The sequence below is a fragment of the Pantherophis guttatus genome, chromosome 3 (assembly GCF_059756535.1).
Source record: "Pantherophis guttatus breed Tessera chromosome 3, ASM5975653v1, whole genome shotgun sequence".
In the NCBI taxonomy this organism is placed as follows: Eukaryota; Metazoa; Chordata; class Lepidosauria; order Squamata; family Colubridae; genus Pantherophis; species Pantherophis guttatus.
In genome coordinates this window covers 98,264,242-98,279,902 of record NC_142065.1, presented here as the reverse complement: position 1 = coordinate 98,279,902, position 15,661 = coordinate 98,264,242, and the positions used below count along the sequence as shown (strand labels likewise).

Sequence of the window (15,661 nt, the reverse complement as noted above, 5' to 3'; positions counted from 1 at the left end):
CCAGAGCCTGGGGAGGCCATTTTCACCCTCCCAGAGGCTCAAGGAAAACCTCCAGAGCCCAGGGAGGGCAAAAAGCCCCCGCTGCCGTGGTGCAGGAGGCTGGCTAGGCCACACCCACCATAGCCATGCCCACCCAGCAACCGGGCAGAGAACCCCTTGCTAACATTTTTGAAACCCACCCTTTCCTAAAGTATATAGCCAGGAAGATTCTAGGGAGCAGCTATCCTAACTCTCTGTCTTCAAATCAACTCTGGATTATATTGCCTCTTGTTTCAACTCCCTCCCCACCATGGAATGTGCTCCTTCTTTCTAGGAAACTACCCTGTTCCCCCCAATAAGACATCTCCTGATAATAAGACCAATCGGGCTTTTGAGCACATGGCAATACGGCCAAGTGTTTATTTCAGGGTTCAAAAATGATAAGACAGGGTCTTATTTTCGGGGAAACACGGTACTGCTTCACTGTAGTCCATCACATCACTTCACCATTTATAGACACCATCCATCCCAGATACAACTTCTAGGTTGTAACAGATATGAAATAGTGTATATATATATATACACACTATAGAAAATATATATATTTTCTTGAATACAATACATTGCAATTATATACATTTTCCTGATATTCCTATACCATCATTCAAGAGTTTTTGCTTTTCAAAATCATCCCATTTGTGATATTTGAAACTTACGTGTCATTTATATGCCATCTGTTTTTCTTCCTTTTCTCAGACATGTGTCTGTTTCATAGAAACTTAGTATCATGGTGGGCTAAGATTCAGAGTCAGAGGAGGAGTCAGTTCAAGAATCAGCTTCAGAAGTACTGACAGACAATGAGCAGCCAACTCCAGCACCATTAGATAGAGCATTGACTGAGCAGACAGAAGAGGTGAAGCAAAACAGAAACCAGTAGACACAACTGCTATTGCTCTCTGAAGATGAGGGCAAAGAACTAATGCAGGAACTCATCAGGCTTCTAAGGAACAGACTAAAAGTGTTCTGCAAGACTGCTCACAGAGAAGAATTTTGGCACCACTAAATGAGCTACACTGGGCTGCTTATATTAAAATAGAGCAAGCACAGGCTCTTTGATGAAACTATCCATTAACTCCTACACCATATACCTTGATTCATGTACCTTACAATCCTGATTTTGAACCTGGGTTGGCTGACAAATCTGCCACAAGTTCTGCTCCTTGACATCTGCCTGACTACTCTCCTCTTAATTTGGAAAACTTGTAAACCAAATTTACTGAACTTTGTAGGAGAAACTTGTATCCCTATTGCATGTGTGTGTGTGTGTGTGTGTGTGTGTGTGTGTGAGAGAGAGAGAGAGAGAGAGAGAGTGAGTATGTCAATGGTGGATTGCTCCTGGTTCTGTCCAGTTCTTCAGAATCTGTAGTAAAAGTGGCGAGAGGCTCTGCTCACCTTCCCGGATGTCATAATTGATGATCTGTGCATGCCCAGAAGCTTCTGCGCATGCACAGAAGTGCACATGCACAGAAGCGTGCATATACACGCACTCCCATTGCGAACGGGACAGACAGAACAGGTAGTAAAGGTAAGTAGAACCCACCTCTGGTGTATGTGTGTGTTTCCAAGTATCATTTAGTAAAGAGAACAAATCCTCCCATTTGTGTATTTGGATGCTTGGCCTTATTTAAACTTAAGTGGCTATAAGTAGGTATAAGGTTCGGAAGACTTTAGAAATAAGTTGGCATATACAATATTGGGGCAAAGTATATTGTTTCAAAATAGATGGCTCTGGAAAGTTATATTTCTGTCAGCAGTGGAGAAACTAAGGCTCACCAAATTGTAATGAACCTCTTTTCCCAAGAAATCAACCAAGAATGGTAAGAGATGCCAATTGGTATAGTTCATCCACAATTTACCACTCCTATTTATTAGAAGTATGTAGCAGAGACCAGGGAGTTTTAATTTATTTGGAGTATTCCCCCTAGTTATTTTGAAATTATGTAAATTTGGAGATTATCATGCAGAAGATTATCATGAGTCCTAAAAGTAAATTTTAATGATGATATCTCTGAAGAAATTCTATTCCCTTGTTGTTTGTCTCTCTCAGGAGTTTGACTCTCTCACTCTGGACAAATTTCAGTTTCAATTTCTCTCAATCTTTCATATATCTTATTTTACATTCTATATCCTTATCATTTTATTACTTTTTAAACAATGAAAAATTTCTATTTTTTTCTAATAATTACATACAATCTTATTTCCAATAAAAAAAAATTCCCCTTAGAAAGCAACAATTACGCTTATTTTTCCTCTATAAGTACATATTTGTTACTCTTATTTGGAGAATTACACACCAAAATTACTTGTGTTTAAGAATTTGGGAAGGGCATATTTGAAAAGTTAATATCAAAATGCAAACCGAATGAAATTCTTGGTCATTTTTGATAGTCACATCAAATATGATGGACATGATGACTTTGCTATTTTCTTACATTTAATCCTACGAATGGTGCTTCAGCAAAATTTACAATAAACAGAAGCAGTTAATCAATTTTAGATTTATGGAAGCCATTCTTTGTGGCAAACATTTTATTTAATTTAAAAGGTCAATCCCTACTTATTCTGCTGAGTACATTACAACAAGAGGTTATAGTAAAGTGACACTTGAAAAGGCACATTGTACATGAAGGATATTTTTGTATTTGCATACCCATATCACTGCACCAATACCTGTTATGTACTGAAAGCAGAAAGATAAAATCAGTACTCATGTATTATATTTTGTTGCCTTTTGTTGACCATTATAAAACAAAAACCAATATGCTCAATTAATCTGTATATATGTTGTTCTGATGGTTCTCTCTCCTCCCTTATATCATTGACAACTTGATTTTAAAATGAAAAATAGAATAAAATACAATATATTGATTGCTTCCCATATGTCCCAAATGCATATTTCAGAACCATGTTTAGTGTAGACTTCTTAATGTTTCTGCCTACCACAAAAGAATCTAAAACAGAATTGACCTGCAACACAGTGCCCTCTGGTGCATAAAAAAAAGCAAAAGCAAAGGAATATAAATCTTTAGAACATAAAAACAATCAACAATCCTCTTCCCAAGCATATATTCAAGGAGCAGCTATGATTTGCATGTGAACATAGATAGCACCAGTAGCACCGGTAAACAAAATGAACAAAATGCTGGAAACATTCAACAACAAAACAATTCACAGCAAATGAATGACCACCTGTTCAAATGACTTCAAGACCATGAAGAAGCAAGAAATATCAATCAATCAGTTTCTTTCATTATCAATCTATTTTTTTAAAAAAAAAAGATTCTAAAGAGTTACAATACCAGTTTTCATCAATAATTAAAACACTTTGTTAACTATATTTTCTAATTTTATCCCATTGGTGCAGTTTTCTTACTTTCCTCTTTTCAATATAAGCAACATTTCAGAAACAAGCAGGAAATCCATAACACTTATTTCTAATATGTACCAACATTTTCTATGTGCAAACTCTCATCCTCCCAGCCTGGAGGAATGACATTAATAATGTTCACATTTTGTGAGTATGTATCATTATGCCTAAAATTTCCTTATTGTTTTCCATTCCCCCAAATCCATGCTTTTACAGGTATTGTGTAAAAGACTAGCATATAACAATTGATCTTTACCCATAATGCATTCTAAAAAAAGAAGGCACCCCCTTTCTATCCAATTTGCAGTCAACCAATTAAGTTATATGGTGCAGACCTTCAAACCCAGGACAGACTTCTGTTTAAATTAGCAACTCCATTATTATTGCCTCACTTAAATGAAATTAAATTGAAAGTTATTAAAGTACTGAAACGTTTTCTTGATGCTATTAATAAATTACCTCACAATAGATTAGAGTATCATAGGATAATCGATGCATCATACTCCATGTGTTTGGGGTGAACTTTAGATAGAAGATGATAGGAGTAGTAATCTTACATATTTCAAAGAAACCATGCTGAGAAAAGCTAGTTGGTTCTGACAGACAATTCTGAAGGTTCTTAACAAGCTTTGGTAACTCTGAAAGCAAAGAAACTAGATATGGTATTTCTGGCATGAATGCATTAATATTGTATTGCATTTTATTTCTAATTATTATTTAGCAAAGATATTGTGGAAAGTGTGTAGGGAAGTTTACATCCATACTTTGATGTTCCAATCAGGATGTTTCTCTAAAGAAACTATTTTTAATGTTTAAAAATATTTTTTTTAAAAAAAACTATTTGCAATTCAGGAAAAGCCTCCACTGATGCCAACAGGAATGTGGCTATCTCAGTAACATCAGGGAACAAGTGTGGATGTGTCCTCCACTTTTGAAGTATGACTTTTCTCTAGCATCTCTAGCATCATTCTCTAGCATTTTCTGCAAAAATAAGTACATGCAAAGAAATAAGAAATATACATCAAAAGTAGATTAGGAATTAAAATTAACTTTTTTCAGCAATACATGAAACTCAGTCAACATTTGTGATCAACTTCAACAATGTCTTCACTCAACCTCTTCATCCACCATCACTCTAGTTCTCAAGAGACCCTAGTTCTGAATAGAATCTTGGCATAGAATTTTAGAATGACCACTGACCTACCCACTGACTTCTTATATTCATGTTTCTCCCTTTTCCTTCAAGAGGTGTTGTGCTATTTAGATATAGCTTCCCCAAAGCTTCACACTGCCCATTGTGATCCCAAATGCTTCATACCTGTAAATCTTGTATCTTGTGCTAAATCCCTGTCGGCTTCTGTCCACAAAATCTGTGTATTCCGGGGAGCGATGGAAGGGTCCCTTATCAGAGAGAAGCCAGTCGAAGGGGCTTGTGGCATGCTGATCCGAACCAGCAGCAACCGCTAAAACCCAGCAATGAAGACTCAGGGCTATCCACTCCCATAGAGCCATCAGAGAGAACAATTCAGCACCAGCACTGCATCGCCATATCATGCTTCCGCTGGGGACTTAGAGTCTTCATTCTCTTAGCTGTCCCTTCACACCTACACAAAACACAAAGGAAAACAGATCAGCTTACTTTGATCATACTTGTCAAGCACCCCTCCTGAAAGAAATAGTAGTCAAATGGCTAGAAACAGGATGACGGTGGCAAGGGGAGAACCTTTCTTCTGTCTTGCCCCTGTGACTGCATCTGCATCAGTACATTATGCTTGTATAGGCGTAAGGAATTGTGTGAGATAACAGTATAATGTCTTGAACCTGTGGAATTGCCTGAACATTTCCATTTGTATGCAAGCAGAGACTGGCAGAAATGAAGTGCCAGATGGAAAGAGCGATTTACTTTATTCCTTTTCTCTTTGTCTTCAGCAGACATTTGCATGGCATAAAGTCCCATTTCAAATAGTGGAGATTACAGAACCCAAACATTTCCTCCAGATTCAGTACTGATACCAGATTTTCAACAGATTTTCTATCGAAGCATGGGTTCAATATTCAGATCAGATTTTCAGTGTCACTCCTCCCTACCATCCCTCCAAAATATCACTATGATAGCACTGGGAAAACCTTTCATCAATGAACGGATTACTTTTCCTTCCTTTAACTTCCTACACTCCACCAAATTGGAGCTTCTCAGAAAGGACATGGGGATTTTCTAGAGTATGTTTGTTTGCTTTTTAGAAGAGGTGAAAGTCCCATTGAATGAATAGATGTCCTCTCTTACTATTGGCTAATAATTTTGTAAGAATAAAGGTGATTCTGCAGATCTGGTCTGTCCATTGCAGTAATCTAGAAGATTAGTAGTACTTATTGCTTAGAATACTACTTCTAATAATCTTGAAGACTCTTAGAAAAGTAAAGTTTCTATCTCTTTGTTACCATTTAGTTGTCATCCGATTTTTTTTTCAGCTCAGGTTTAATGATCCTATTTTTCAGCCCAGTGCTTTAGCTTTTAGCTCCTGCTGAGATATGGAACATTAATTAATTTAAAGATTTTCAAAGGACAGCATTAAAAAAATCCTTACAAAATATTATTTCAATATAAATATAAATGGATAATGTTATTATCCATATAGAATGTTTCACCTTCAATATTGGAATTTCACTGCCACAAATCAAGAACTGTGTTAGCAGAGGTTACACAACTATATTAGGGATACATAATTTGAATCTCCTGAGATGTTTTGGCCTTCAGTTACCATTGGACCACATAACCTATAAAGAATTATCCAAAACATCTGGAGGACAGATAGCTTGACTATTCACAAAGTAATAAGAATACAAATCCCAATTATGTAGTATCTCACATATTTAGTAATTTGAAGACAATCTTTTTTTCCTGAAAATATTGCTTATTCCTCCCCATAACTGTACAACTATGCACATCGAAGTATACATTTGGTATATAGGTATATGTCATGTACCATTATATTATATAAATTCAGCTGGAAAGCTAATGAGTGTTTGCTGACCTGATAACAAAGCTGAGCATCCTGCTATGTAATTTGTAGAATTATCTTACATAGCTTACAAACAGATATAATGAAAATTTTAAAGTGAATATTGCTTTCATCACCACAAAGCAATATTACAATAGTTTACACTTCTTAATTTTCTTGTTGCCCCAGTTATTACTACTAGAGTCCTTCTATAGCATAGATCTTGAATTGTGCTGAAAATATGAGCCTCTTTTTCATTTGTTTTCTCAAAAATCTTTATATCTGTCATCTGACTTCTAGTCAAATGACAATGCTCCTATTTCCTCAACTTTATCAATAGTTTTCATGTCATTCTTTCTCAGTGAAGAGTTTTTATTTTTTCCTTCCTTCTTGTTCTTTTTAAATTGCTTCAGTTTCCCTTTTTCATTTTCAGTTCAGCTCAACAGAGTTATACTATAATTTTACTTTCAGCTATTTTTTGATATTTGCATAACAACCTTGATTCAAGTTTGGTTTAGGTTTGATGCCAATTTAGCAGGCAAATATTTTTTCTTTCTTTCAGTAATTTGCGTAGGAATATATAAAAGAGCATGGGTGTTTATATGATCTCTGAATCAATTGACACACGAACTTTATTTTTTAAAAAAAAATAACTTTAGTTTATTTATCTATATACACACCCATACACACACATATTTCTCTCTCTGTGAATATATAAAGATAAACAATAATAAGCAAACCAAAAAAGGAAAAAGAAACACCCATATCTTCAATTAAACAATTTTAAATTCAAAAGAAAGCAAGATTCAATTATTATTAAACATCATGAACTCTTTTCCAAAGAAAACATTTTGCATCATTTTGATTAGTAAAAAAAATACTTTAAAAAATGATGAATTACTCGGTTACTGAATCTATTCCTTGACAGTCAGAGTAATAATAATTTTCAAGTCTCTCAGAATATGATAATACACAGTGTAATCAAAGTTGGAGAAAATATAGAGTTATTTTAAGTAATTTAGAGCTTTAAAATAATCCTATGCTATTCTCCAATAATCATTCAATTCATGCATTTTCTCCATCTTTTTTCTTCTATTCTCCACTATGCCCCTAACCTAATATAAATTGCATTCATTTGGGTCAAGCTGATTATGTAACAACTCACTCATTTTTTTTTTCCTAGAAGGAAAAAAGAATTGTAAAAACTCAGCAACTTTCTAGAAGTACATGTGTAATGGGGAACCCAAAGATTCTCATCATATGATAAGATTATGGAATTGTGCAAACACTGAATAACTGTAAAGTATTTTGCTTGCTTATCTGCTTTTAGTTGCATGTTTTAAAGATTTGAGTTGTGGGATTTGAGATTTGGGAATCAAATCCACTTGAGAACTGTTTTCCGTATTTTTTTAAAAAAAATGCATTTAAAATGATTTGTCTTTCTGGAAAGGGAAATAATGGTGTCTAGTTCTAGATAACATTGAGTAATGACTGAAATTACTGATATGATAGTTTAGAACTGGCCAATATTGGGCTTGTTGTTATCAGGGAATGCTACAAGTGCATAGGCATAATTAAGGCTCCCTTTAGCAGCTGGACCAAATTCTTAATCTACACATTCTCTTACTGGAAAGCATTGGGTAAATGCCTGAACTGTCCAAAGTCATGATGGGCATGGAGAACAAATAGCCAAGACATCATGGCAGTGAACATATGGAAGATTTAAGACAAAAGAAGCAAATAGAATGAATTAACAAATGAAATACACAAAATACAAATAAAGGGTTATTTGTGAAACCACAAGAGAGCAAAAGGGTGCAAATAATGCCAGTCTGATTTTTTTTGAGATAAATTGATAAATATGTGTGTGGAAATTACAGATTTCCGTTATGAAAGAAAAATCTAAGATGTATGTCACAATAGAAATGAATAACTACTATCATATAGGCAGTTGTGGGTCCATATAAAAGGGATTCTTAGGTTGAACATAGTTACATGCCACATTCCTGATATGGTAATGGTACCAGTGGTGAAATCCAAATGTTTTTACTACCGGTTCTGTGGGTGTGGCTTGGTGGGCATGGTGTGGCTTGGTGGGCATGACAGAGGAAGGATACTGCAAAATCCCCATTCCTACCCCACTCCAGGGGAAGGATACTGCAAACTCCCCATTCCCTCCCCACTCCTAGGGGAAAGATATTGCAAAATCTCCATTCCCACCCCACTCTGGGGCCAGCCAGAGGTGGTATTTGCCAGTTCTCCAAACTGCTCACAATTTCCACTACCGGTTCTCCAGAACCTGTCAGAACCTGCTAGATTTCACCCCCGTGGTAATCGCAAAGGAACTATTAATTTGTTAAGTGACATAAATAGATATGTAGGAATGTAAAGAGAGACTACAAAAAGGGTGATTGAGCTATTCAAGATCTATCCAAGAATAAATCAGAATGGTGATTCTCTCTGTTAGATAATGCAACAAGATATGGAATGCAAAGAGACATTATACAAAAACTGATTGGGTCATTCAAATACCCAAGAATAAATGGAAATGGTGATTCTCTCAATCTCTTCTTAGAAAAAAGTCTGTTTGCTTCAAAAATATGGATTTAAAACTAGTTCTATCTTTTGGCACACATAGCAAAGGAATAAATATCTAAAAGGATATTATTCATATCCTTATGGGGTATGAGAGAATTAGTGAAGATGGTGAAATGAATGAAGAAATCTTAAGATACTGGTAGAAAAGTAATGATATACACTGTGAAGAAAAGATGTTTGTTGAAAGAAGTGAAAATGGTGTGTGAAAATGAAAAGAGATTAAACACAATGCGGAAAAAATAAAATGTCACCAGAAACCTGAAAGTAAATTGAATGCAGTGGGAATGAGGTACTTAAGAGGTGTGCATAGAAAAAGAGACAGGATCAAGAATGAATGGAAGTGCCAAATGAATGTTTGCATAGAGAAATGAATGGTAATCACAAAATATTTTAAAGTGACTTGGACATATGGAGAGGTAGTTCAAAAAAGATAATTCAACATTAGGTCACTGCTAGCTAAAAGATACTGTATGTCTTCATCTACCATAATAAAAATTCATTTCTGTTTCCTAGCCAAGGGAGTCAGCATTGTCTGAAGATATTTCTGTGATCAAGTGGCCAGCATGACTATACGCTGAGGAACACGGAAAGCCATTACCTTCCTATTGAAATGGTACCTATTTATCCTCTTGCATTTGTATGCTTTCGGACAGCTAGGCTGGCAGGACCTGGAGCAAAAACAGGAGCTCACTTTGTCATGCATACTTGACCAGCCAATCTTCTGTTCAACAAGCCCAGCCTCTTAGCCGTTGCTTTATATTCAACATATGGTATTGGAGGTTGATCTTCTTAGCATCTATTCTGCTAGTTACAGGATCTTCTTGGTTTTAATCGAGCCCATCCAGTTCTTACAGCAAAGCTATCAACTCATGATGTGGGAAGGGTTTTTGTTTTTCAGCCAGTTTGTGTCTCAGTCTGATATTGACATGGGCTGAGAAGGAATCACTGACCCAATATCACCCATCTGGCTTCTATGCCTAACAGAGGATTATAATCCAGGTTTCCCTGCTCCAAGTCTAGTATGCTAACTATTACATCATACTGGGTGCAAGGTAATGGCACTGCAGAGAATATAGAGGGTGATCTTCATGAAGAAAGAGAAGATCCATCACCAAATCAATGAAAATATAAATTCATAAGGACTTATGAAGAGAGTGATTTGCAAAAATGTCTGATGCATGCCCTAATTATGAAGAAGTTAAAAGGAGATGAAGGGAAGCCCATTCAGATTTCAAGATTCTGTTAATATAGCCTTTCTAAATAAGACTTTTCAAACTACATAGTACATGTTTTTTGATCTGGTTAATCTTGTAGGAGTGATGGGCACTGGATGCAATTTCACCAATTATAGAGTGTTCTCACAGTGCTTTGTCCCGCTCCACTTCTGTTTGTTGAATCTTTAGCTCAGTTGTCAGAAGATGGATTGGGTATCTTCTGCTCTTCATTCACTTAACCTAACTGAATATAATGTCCTTTGTTGTTGTATGCTGCTGCTTAAGCTATGTTCCTATTCAAGGGAGAGTTGAAGCATCTTGTAATCTCATTTATGGAGTATTTCCTTTAACCCATTTTGTAATCTCATTTATGGTTTACTGCTCTTAGCCATCACCTCTGCAAAGTCTAAGACTGTGTTCTTCCAAAGACTTCATGCTGGGGAAAGTGGCTGACTGGCACAGTATGTTTTTGAGCGAATGTGACAGTTTAAATGCATCTTCCACCTCTCCTCTTTCCTGGGTTTATCAAATACGGATTTCACCTAACAGTGTGAAAGCAGCAACACACTACTAAAAGTGTATAATAAAAGAAGATGCGGTTTATACCTGTAGCCCTCCATCTGTTCCATGCTAAAGTGTTTTTGTCTCAACATGTCGACATTTCTGTTCAGATCCAGGATCTTGTTTCACTGTTGTTTTTTTTATTCCTCCAATCTGTTTTTGTACACCCAAATATGTACCATTGGTTATTTTGCATTTGAAGGCAAGCTTTTTCTTTATAGAATGAGGAGCAGTCTTTAATCTCCAATTATTGAAGGAAATTAGAGAGATTTGATTTTCAGTTTTATATATTTTGTTAGTAATACGTTTTTACTGAAAACTTTACTGTTATTCAGAACCTTTTGTATGATTCTATTTTGTCTAGTCAGGAATAGAAGTACTGAGGATGATGTGTTCTTCACTCTCATGGGTGTCAAAATCCATTTCACTGAGGGCGGCATCAGTGTTGTGTTTGACCTTGGAAGGCTGGGGTGGGCGTCGCTGGGGTGGCATGGCCAGCTTGACGTGACTTGTATCAGGAGCATCTGTGATGGCCCGAGCAGTCTGCCAGCAAAAATGGTCTCCTGAACTTAGTTTTTGGCTGCGACGGCCTCCTGCAACCCTCTGCCAGTGAAAATGGAGCTTAGGAGGGCCACATGCTGGCAGAGGCACTGCAGGCCGGTCCTTCACTGTTTCCAGGACAGCACTGTGGGCCAGATCTAAACACCCTCTGGGATGGATCCACCCCCTGGCCTTGAGTTTGACACCCCTGCTCTATGTAATCTAGATTTAACGACAACCTGAAGGATTGAATTACTTTTATATTGATACCTATGGCTATTACATAATACTCTCCTTTTTTTTTCTGTTAATTAACTTTTTGTTCTTGTTTAGTTTAGCTTAATTGCCATAAAATATATCCAGATTTTTCTTTTCTTGACTGTATTAATATTATTTATTTTTCTTATTTCCAGTTGGTATTGTAGCTGTTTGTATTTGTTATTTAAAATAAACTGAACATGAAACTGATAAAAATCATTTTTCTTCTTAATGCACAACAAAACAAAAGTTTCTGTAACATGTCAAAATGAAATAAAATGCAAGTTCAGCAAAGAATTTTAATGGTGAAAAAGTGTGAGTACTAAATAAGAATCTTGTCCCCACTGAGAAGTCATGCCCAGTTATTAATGGAATATTTTTATATATTAAAAGCCAAATATTCCAGATGAGAGACAACTAGCTGTGTTAATATAATGAACTATGAACTAAACCTCACATTGTAATACTTAAAAAAATGAGTTGCCCATACAATATTTAGTATATTCCTCAAATAAAGCTGTTGTTATCTTAATTTGCAATTGGAACAGCATGGCACTTTTTAAATTATGTCTTACAGTGTGATAAATCTTTATTCTTATAGGGGAAAATTTCCTACTAATTCACACTCAAATAGGACACCGCCAATTATAATCATTTTTAGTGTGTCTCTACTGTGAACTTTAGCCTGACAACAAATACTTCTTTTAACATCACCACTTTGATTTACATGCATTTACTTAACAATGGTTTAATGATGTAAACTATGATATGTATTCTGGCTGTTACTCCATTCCAGAAAAAAAAAGGTTATGCAGTAAATGGCTTATTCAGTTAATCTAGATGGGAAATAAATAATGCAAAAATACTTAAAATAAAATATATATGGAAAACTGAAAGTTGGTTGACCTCATTAGATTTATAAGGGATATTCACAAGATTGATCATAAATTTTCTACATTTGTACTGTTCTGATAATATAGTAAGAGGAATAGCTTTCCAAAACCTGAGTTATTACAAATTAAAACCTATAGGTCTAATCTTCCAAACATACATGATTATTAAGATTCCTTCTTTATATTTATACTATTTTTGAATATATTCAACACTTTGTTCAGTCCGTACATATGTTCATTTTGTCTGTCAGATTTCATTTGTTTATTTACCCAGAGAATTATCTTGTAGAAAAATCATTGCCATTACCCAAAGTTTTCAGTTACATTCCCATAATTCTTGCCACTGACCAATTTGATTGAGGCTGCTGGGAGTATAGTCTGAAACTAAATTAGGCAAAAACAAAGATAATTAGGGGACTGGAGGCTAAAACATAAAAAAGAACAGTTGGTGGAATTGGCTTTGTCTAGCTTAATGAAAAGAAGCATTAGGGGGTGACATGATAGCAGTGTTCTGATATCTCAGGGGTTGCCACAAATAAGCAGCAGTCAAGCTATTCTCTAAAGCACCTGAAGGTAGGACAAGAAGCAATGGATGGAAACTAATCAAGGAGAGAAGCAACCTAGGATTAAGAAGAAATTTCCTGTCAGAACAATTAACCAGTGGAACAACTTGCCTCCAGGAGTTGTGAATTCTCCAACACTAGTAGTTTTTAAGAAGAGATTGGACAACCATTTGTCTGAAATGTTATAGGGTTTCCTGCCTGACCAGGGGATTGGACTAGAAGACCTCCAAGGTCCCTTCCAACTCTGTTATTCTGTTCTGTTCTGTTCTGTTCTGCTCTGCTCTGCTCTGCTCTGCTCTGCTCTGCTCTGCTCTACTCTGTTCTACTCTACTCTAAATTCATTTTTGATGTTAAGGATATCTGTGGCCCTAGCTCAAGAAGCCATCTCTGATTTCTGACCTATTTGAACTCAACCTATCTGATGTCAATTATAGGTCAGCGGCCAATGTTCCATGCTTAGCCAAATTGATAGAGAAAACCTTCCAATAGCAAATCCAGACAATTGTTTATTTATTCAATATTTGGTTCAATAGGTTTGAAAGAAGTAGATCTGGTTACCTTATTGAATTATCTAAACTTCAAGAGAAAGAATGGAAGAGCAATTTTATTAATAAATCAGAATGCTACTATATTATTTTAAATTTCTGGAGGGATCTGACATTGGGATTTTAAGGTTTAGAATCGCTCTGAGAAAGTGACATTGTGAGAATTCTGGTTGCTTTCTTAGAATTGTTTGGGGGATGGTCTGTTTTTAATCTCCATTGTTATTTAACATGTACATGACCTCAAGAACTATCCATAGGTGCTGTTGATTTCCAGGTATACTCATCTTTTTCTATAAATATAGGGCTGCAAACCACTGCCTATCTCTGGCTTTAAAAGACAGAATGCAGTAGAAGAAACTAAATCTGAACCTGGACAAGAAAGAATAATTTCTGAGTTTATTTTTGCGGTGGAGTAAGCTGAATCTGAACCTCGACAAGAAAATTCAGGATTTAGGAGAAATGTTTGAATTGTTATATTTTTCCTTAAATATAAGCCCTGGAAATTGGAGATTCTCTTAGATGTAGCACTGATGCTGGAAATCTCATAATTTGAAACACAAGATGGTGTCTCCTGAAGATAAAACTTAGCAGCATACGTGGTGGCAACTGAAAACTGAATTATTGCAATGTGCTCTTAGCGTTCCTTGGAGATGACTCTGATTCAGTAACTAGCCCAGAATGCTGCAGCATGGATGTGAATTCCCCAGATTATTCCTCTGTCAAAATGGACTGCTTATCATTGCTTTCCAGGATCAGTTCAAGGTGTTCACTACATAAAGAAATTATTAAACAGCTTGGACTCGGATTATTTAGATCTTCTTTTCTGTGCTGGTATTTGTACTTCCCCCCCTTTTTTTTTACAGTTCACAAAGGGCATAAAACACTTCTGTTTATCCAAGCCTTTTAAAGTGTTGTAGTTGTTGTTTTGTTGGAGTCTTTCAGCTTAATTGTAATTATATAGTGCTACATATATGAATAGAGATAGATAGGACAAAAAGTGTTCAATTGCCTCTCTCTCTCTCTCTCTCTCTCTCTCTCTCTCTCTCTGTGTGTGTGTGTGTGTGTGTGTGTGTGTGTGTGTGTGTGTGTGTTTGCGCATATATATACCCATCATCTATATTTATCATCTATCTATATCTATTATCATCTCTATCTCCATATCAGATTAAAATGTGAAGTTTAATGGATGCCTTCACCACATAATAAGATAGTTACCTCAAACATGAAACACTGAGCTTTTAAAATTAACTTTTTTGAAAAGATCATGCCACTTTCTAAATTACAAGAGAACAAAAATAGCAAAGTTTACTCTTCTGTGTACTTATTGACTCAAAAATGTTCCAGACCATTAAATTATAATGATGACTAATAGGTCTCCCTTGTTTTAATTTAAATCTCTACAGTTAGTGCAAAGAAATTGAGTACTGTGTAAATATGAAAGATAGTCTTAAAACTTTTTTTCTTGTCCCTCAGAATGCATTGTGGCTAAAATCTGATTGACATTTGCAGCATCTTACATATAATATTTAGATGGCTTATAAACTAAAAAGAAAACTAAAATAAAAATAGTAGTGCAATGAAAATAATTACAAAGATATAAGTTATGTATGCTACATAAAACCATGTTATAACCCCCAAAATATAATTTTCTAGAAGTATTGATCTAGCGTAAGATTCCGTATGCTTGAATTATATAATTCATAATTTCAGTAATTTCAAATAATGCAAATAATTCTTCAGGTTATCTTTACTGTTTAGGTGTAGATGTGTGGTTAAGGTATTACAGAAAAGCAATTTCTCACAAGCAAAAGAAACAACAGAACAATAATAGTAACATGGGAATCAGGCCCTCCAACAAATCCAGATGTCCACATCTACACCAATACCATCACTTGCCTTAACAACTTCAATAGACAAGATCAGAGGTGCTTTCACATGCTCTTCCTCTAATATGATATGTGTCATCATCTATCTATCAGCAATGCCCTTCTGGATTCAGCCCAGGATAAATGGGACAGAAGAACAGAACAGAAGAATTAATAAACACAAATTTGAATCAAAACTGAGAATCCCAAAAAAGCATT

General features: G+C 35.6%; 1 protein-coding gene across 2 annotated transcripts in view; it reads right to left on the bottom strand.

Annotated features, from left to right (window-relative positions):
• The window catches only part of BRINP3 (BMP/retinoic acid inducible neural specific 3), a 297,673-nt gene that overhangs the window by 256,777 nt on the left and 25,235 nt on the right, over positions 1 to 15,661 (bottom strand). For both annotated transcript variants that reach the window (XM_034409600.3, XM_034409601.3), the window contains exon 2: positions 4,725 to 5,010. In XM_034409600.3, coding sequence (XP_034265491.1) covers positions 4,725 to 4,960 — 236 coding nt within the window. In that variant the 5' untranslated portion in view covers positions 4,961 to 5,010. The remainder of the gene's footprint in view (positions 1 to 4,724; positions 5,011 to 15,661) is intronic.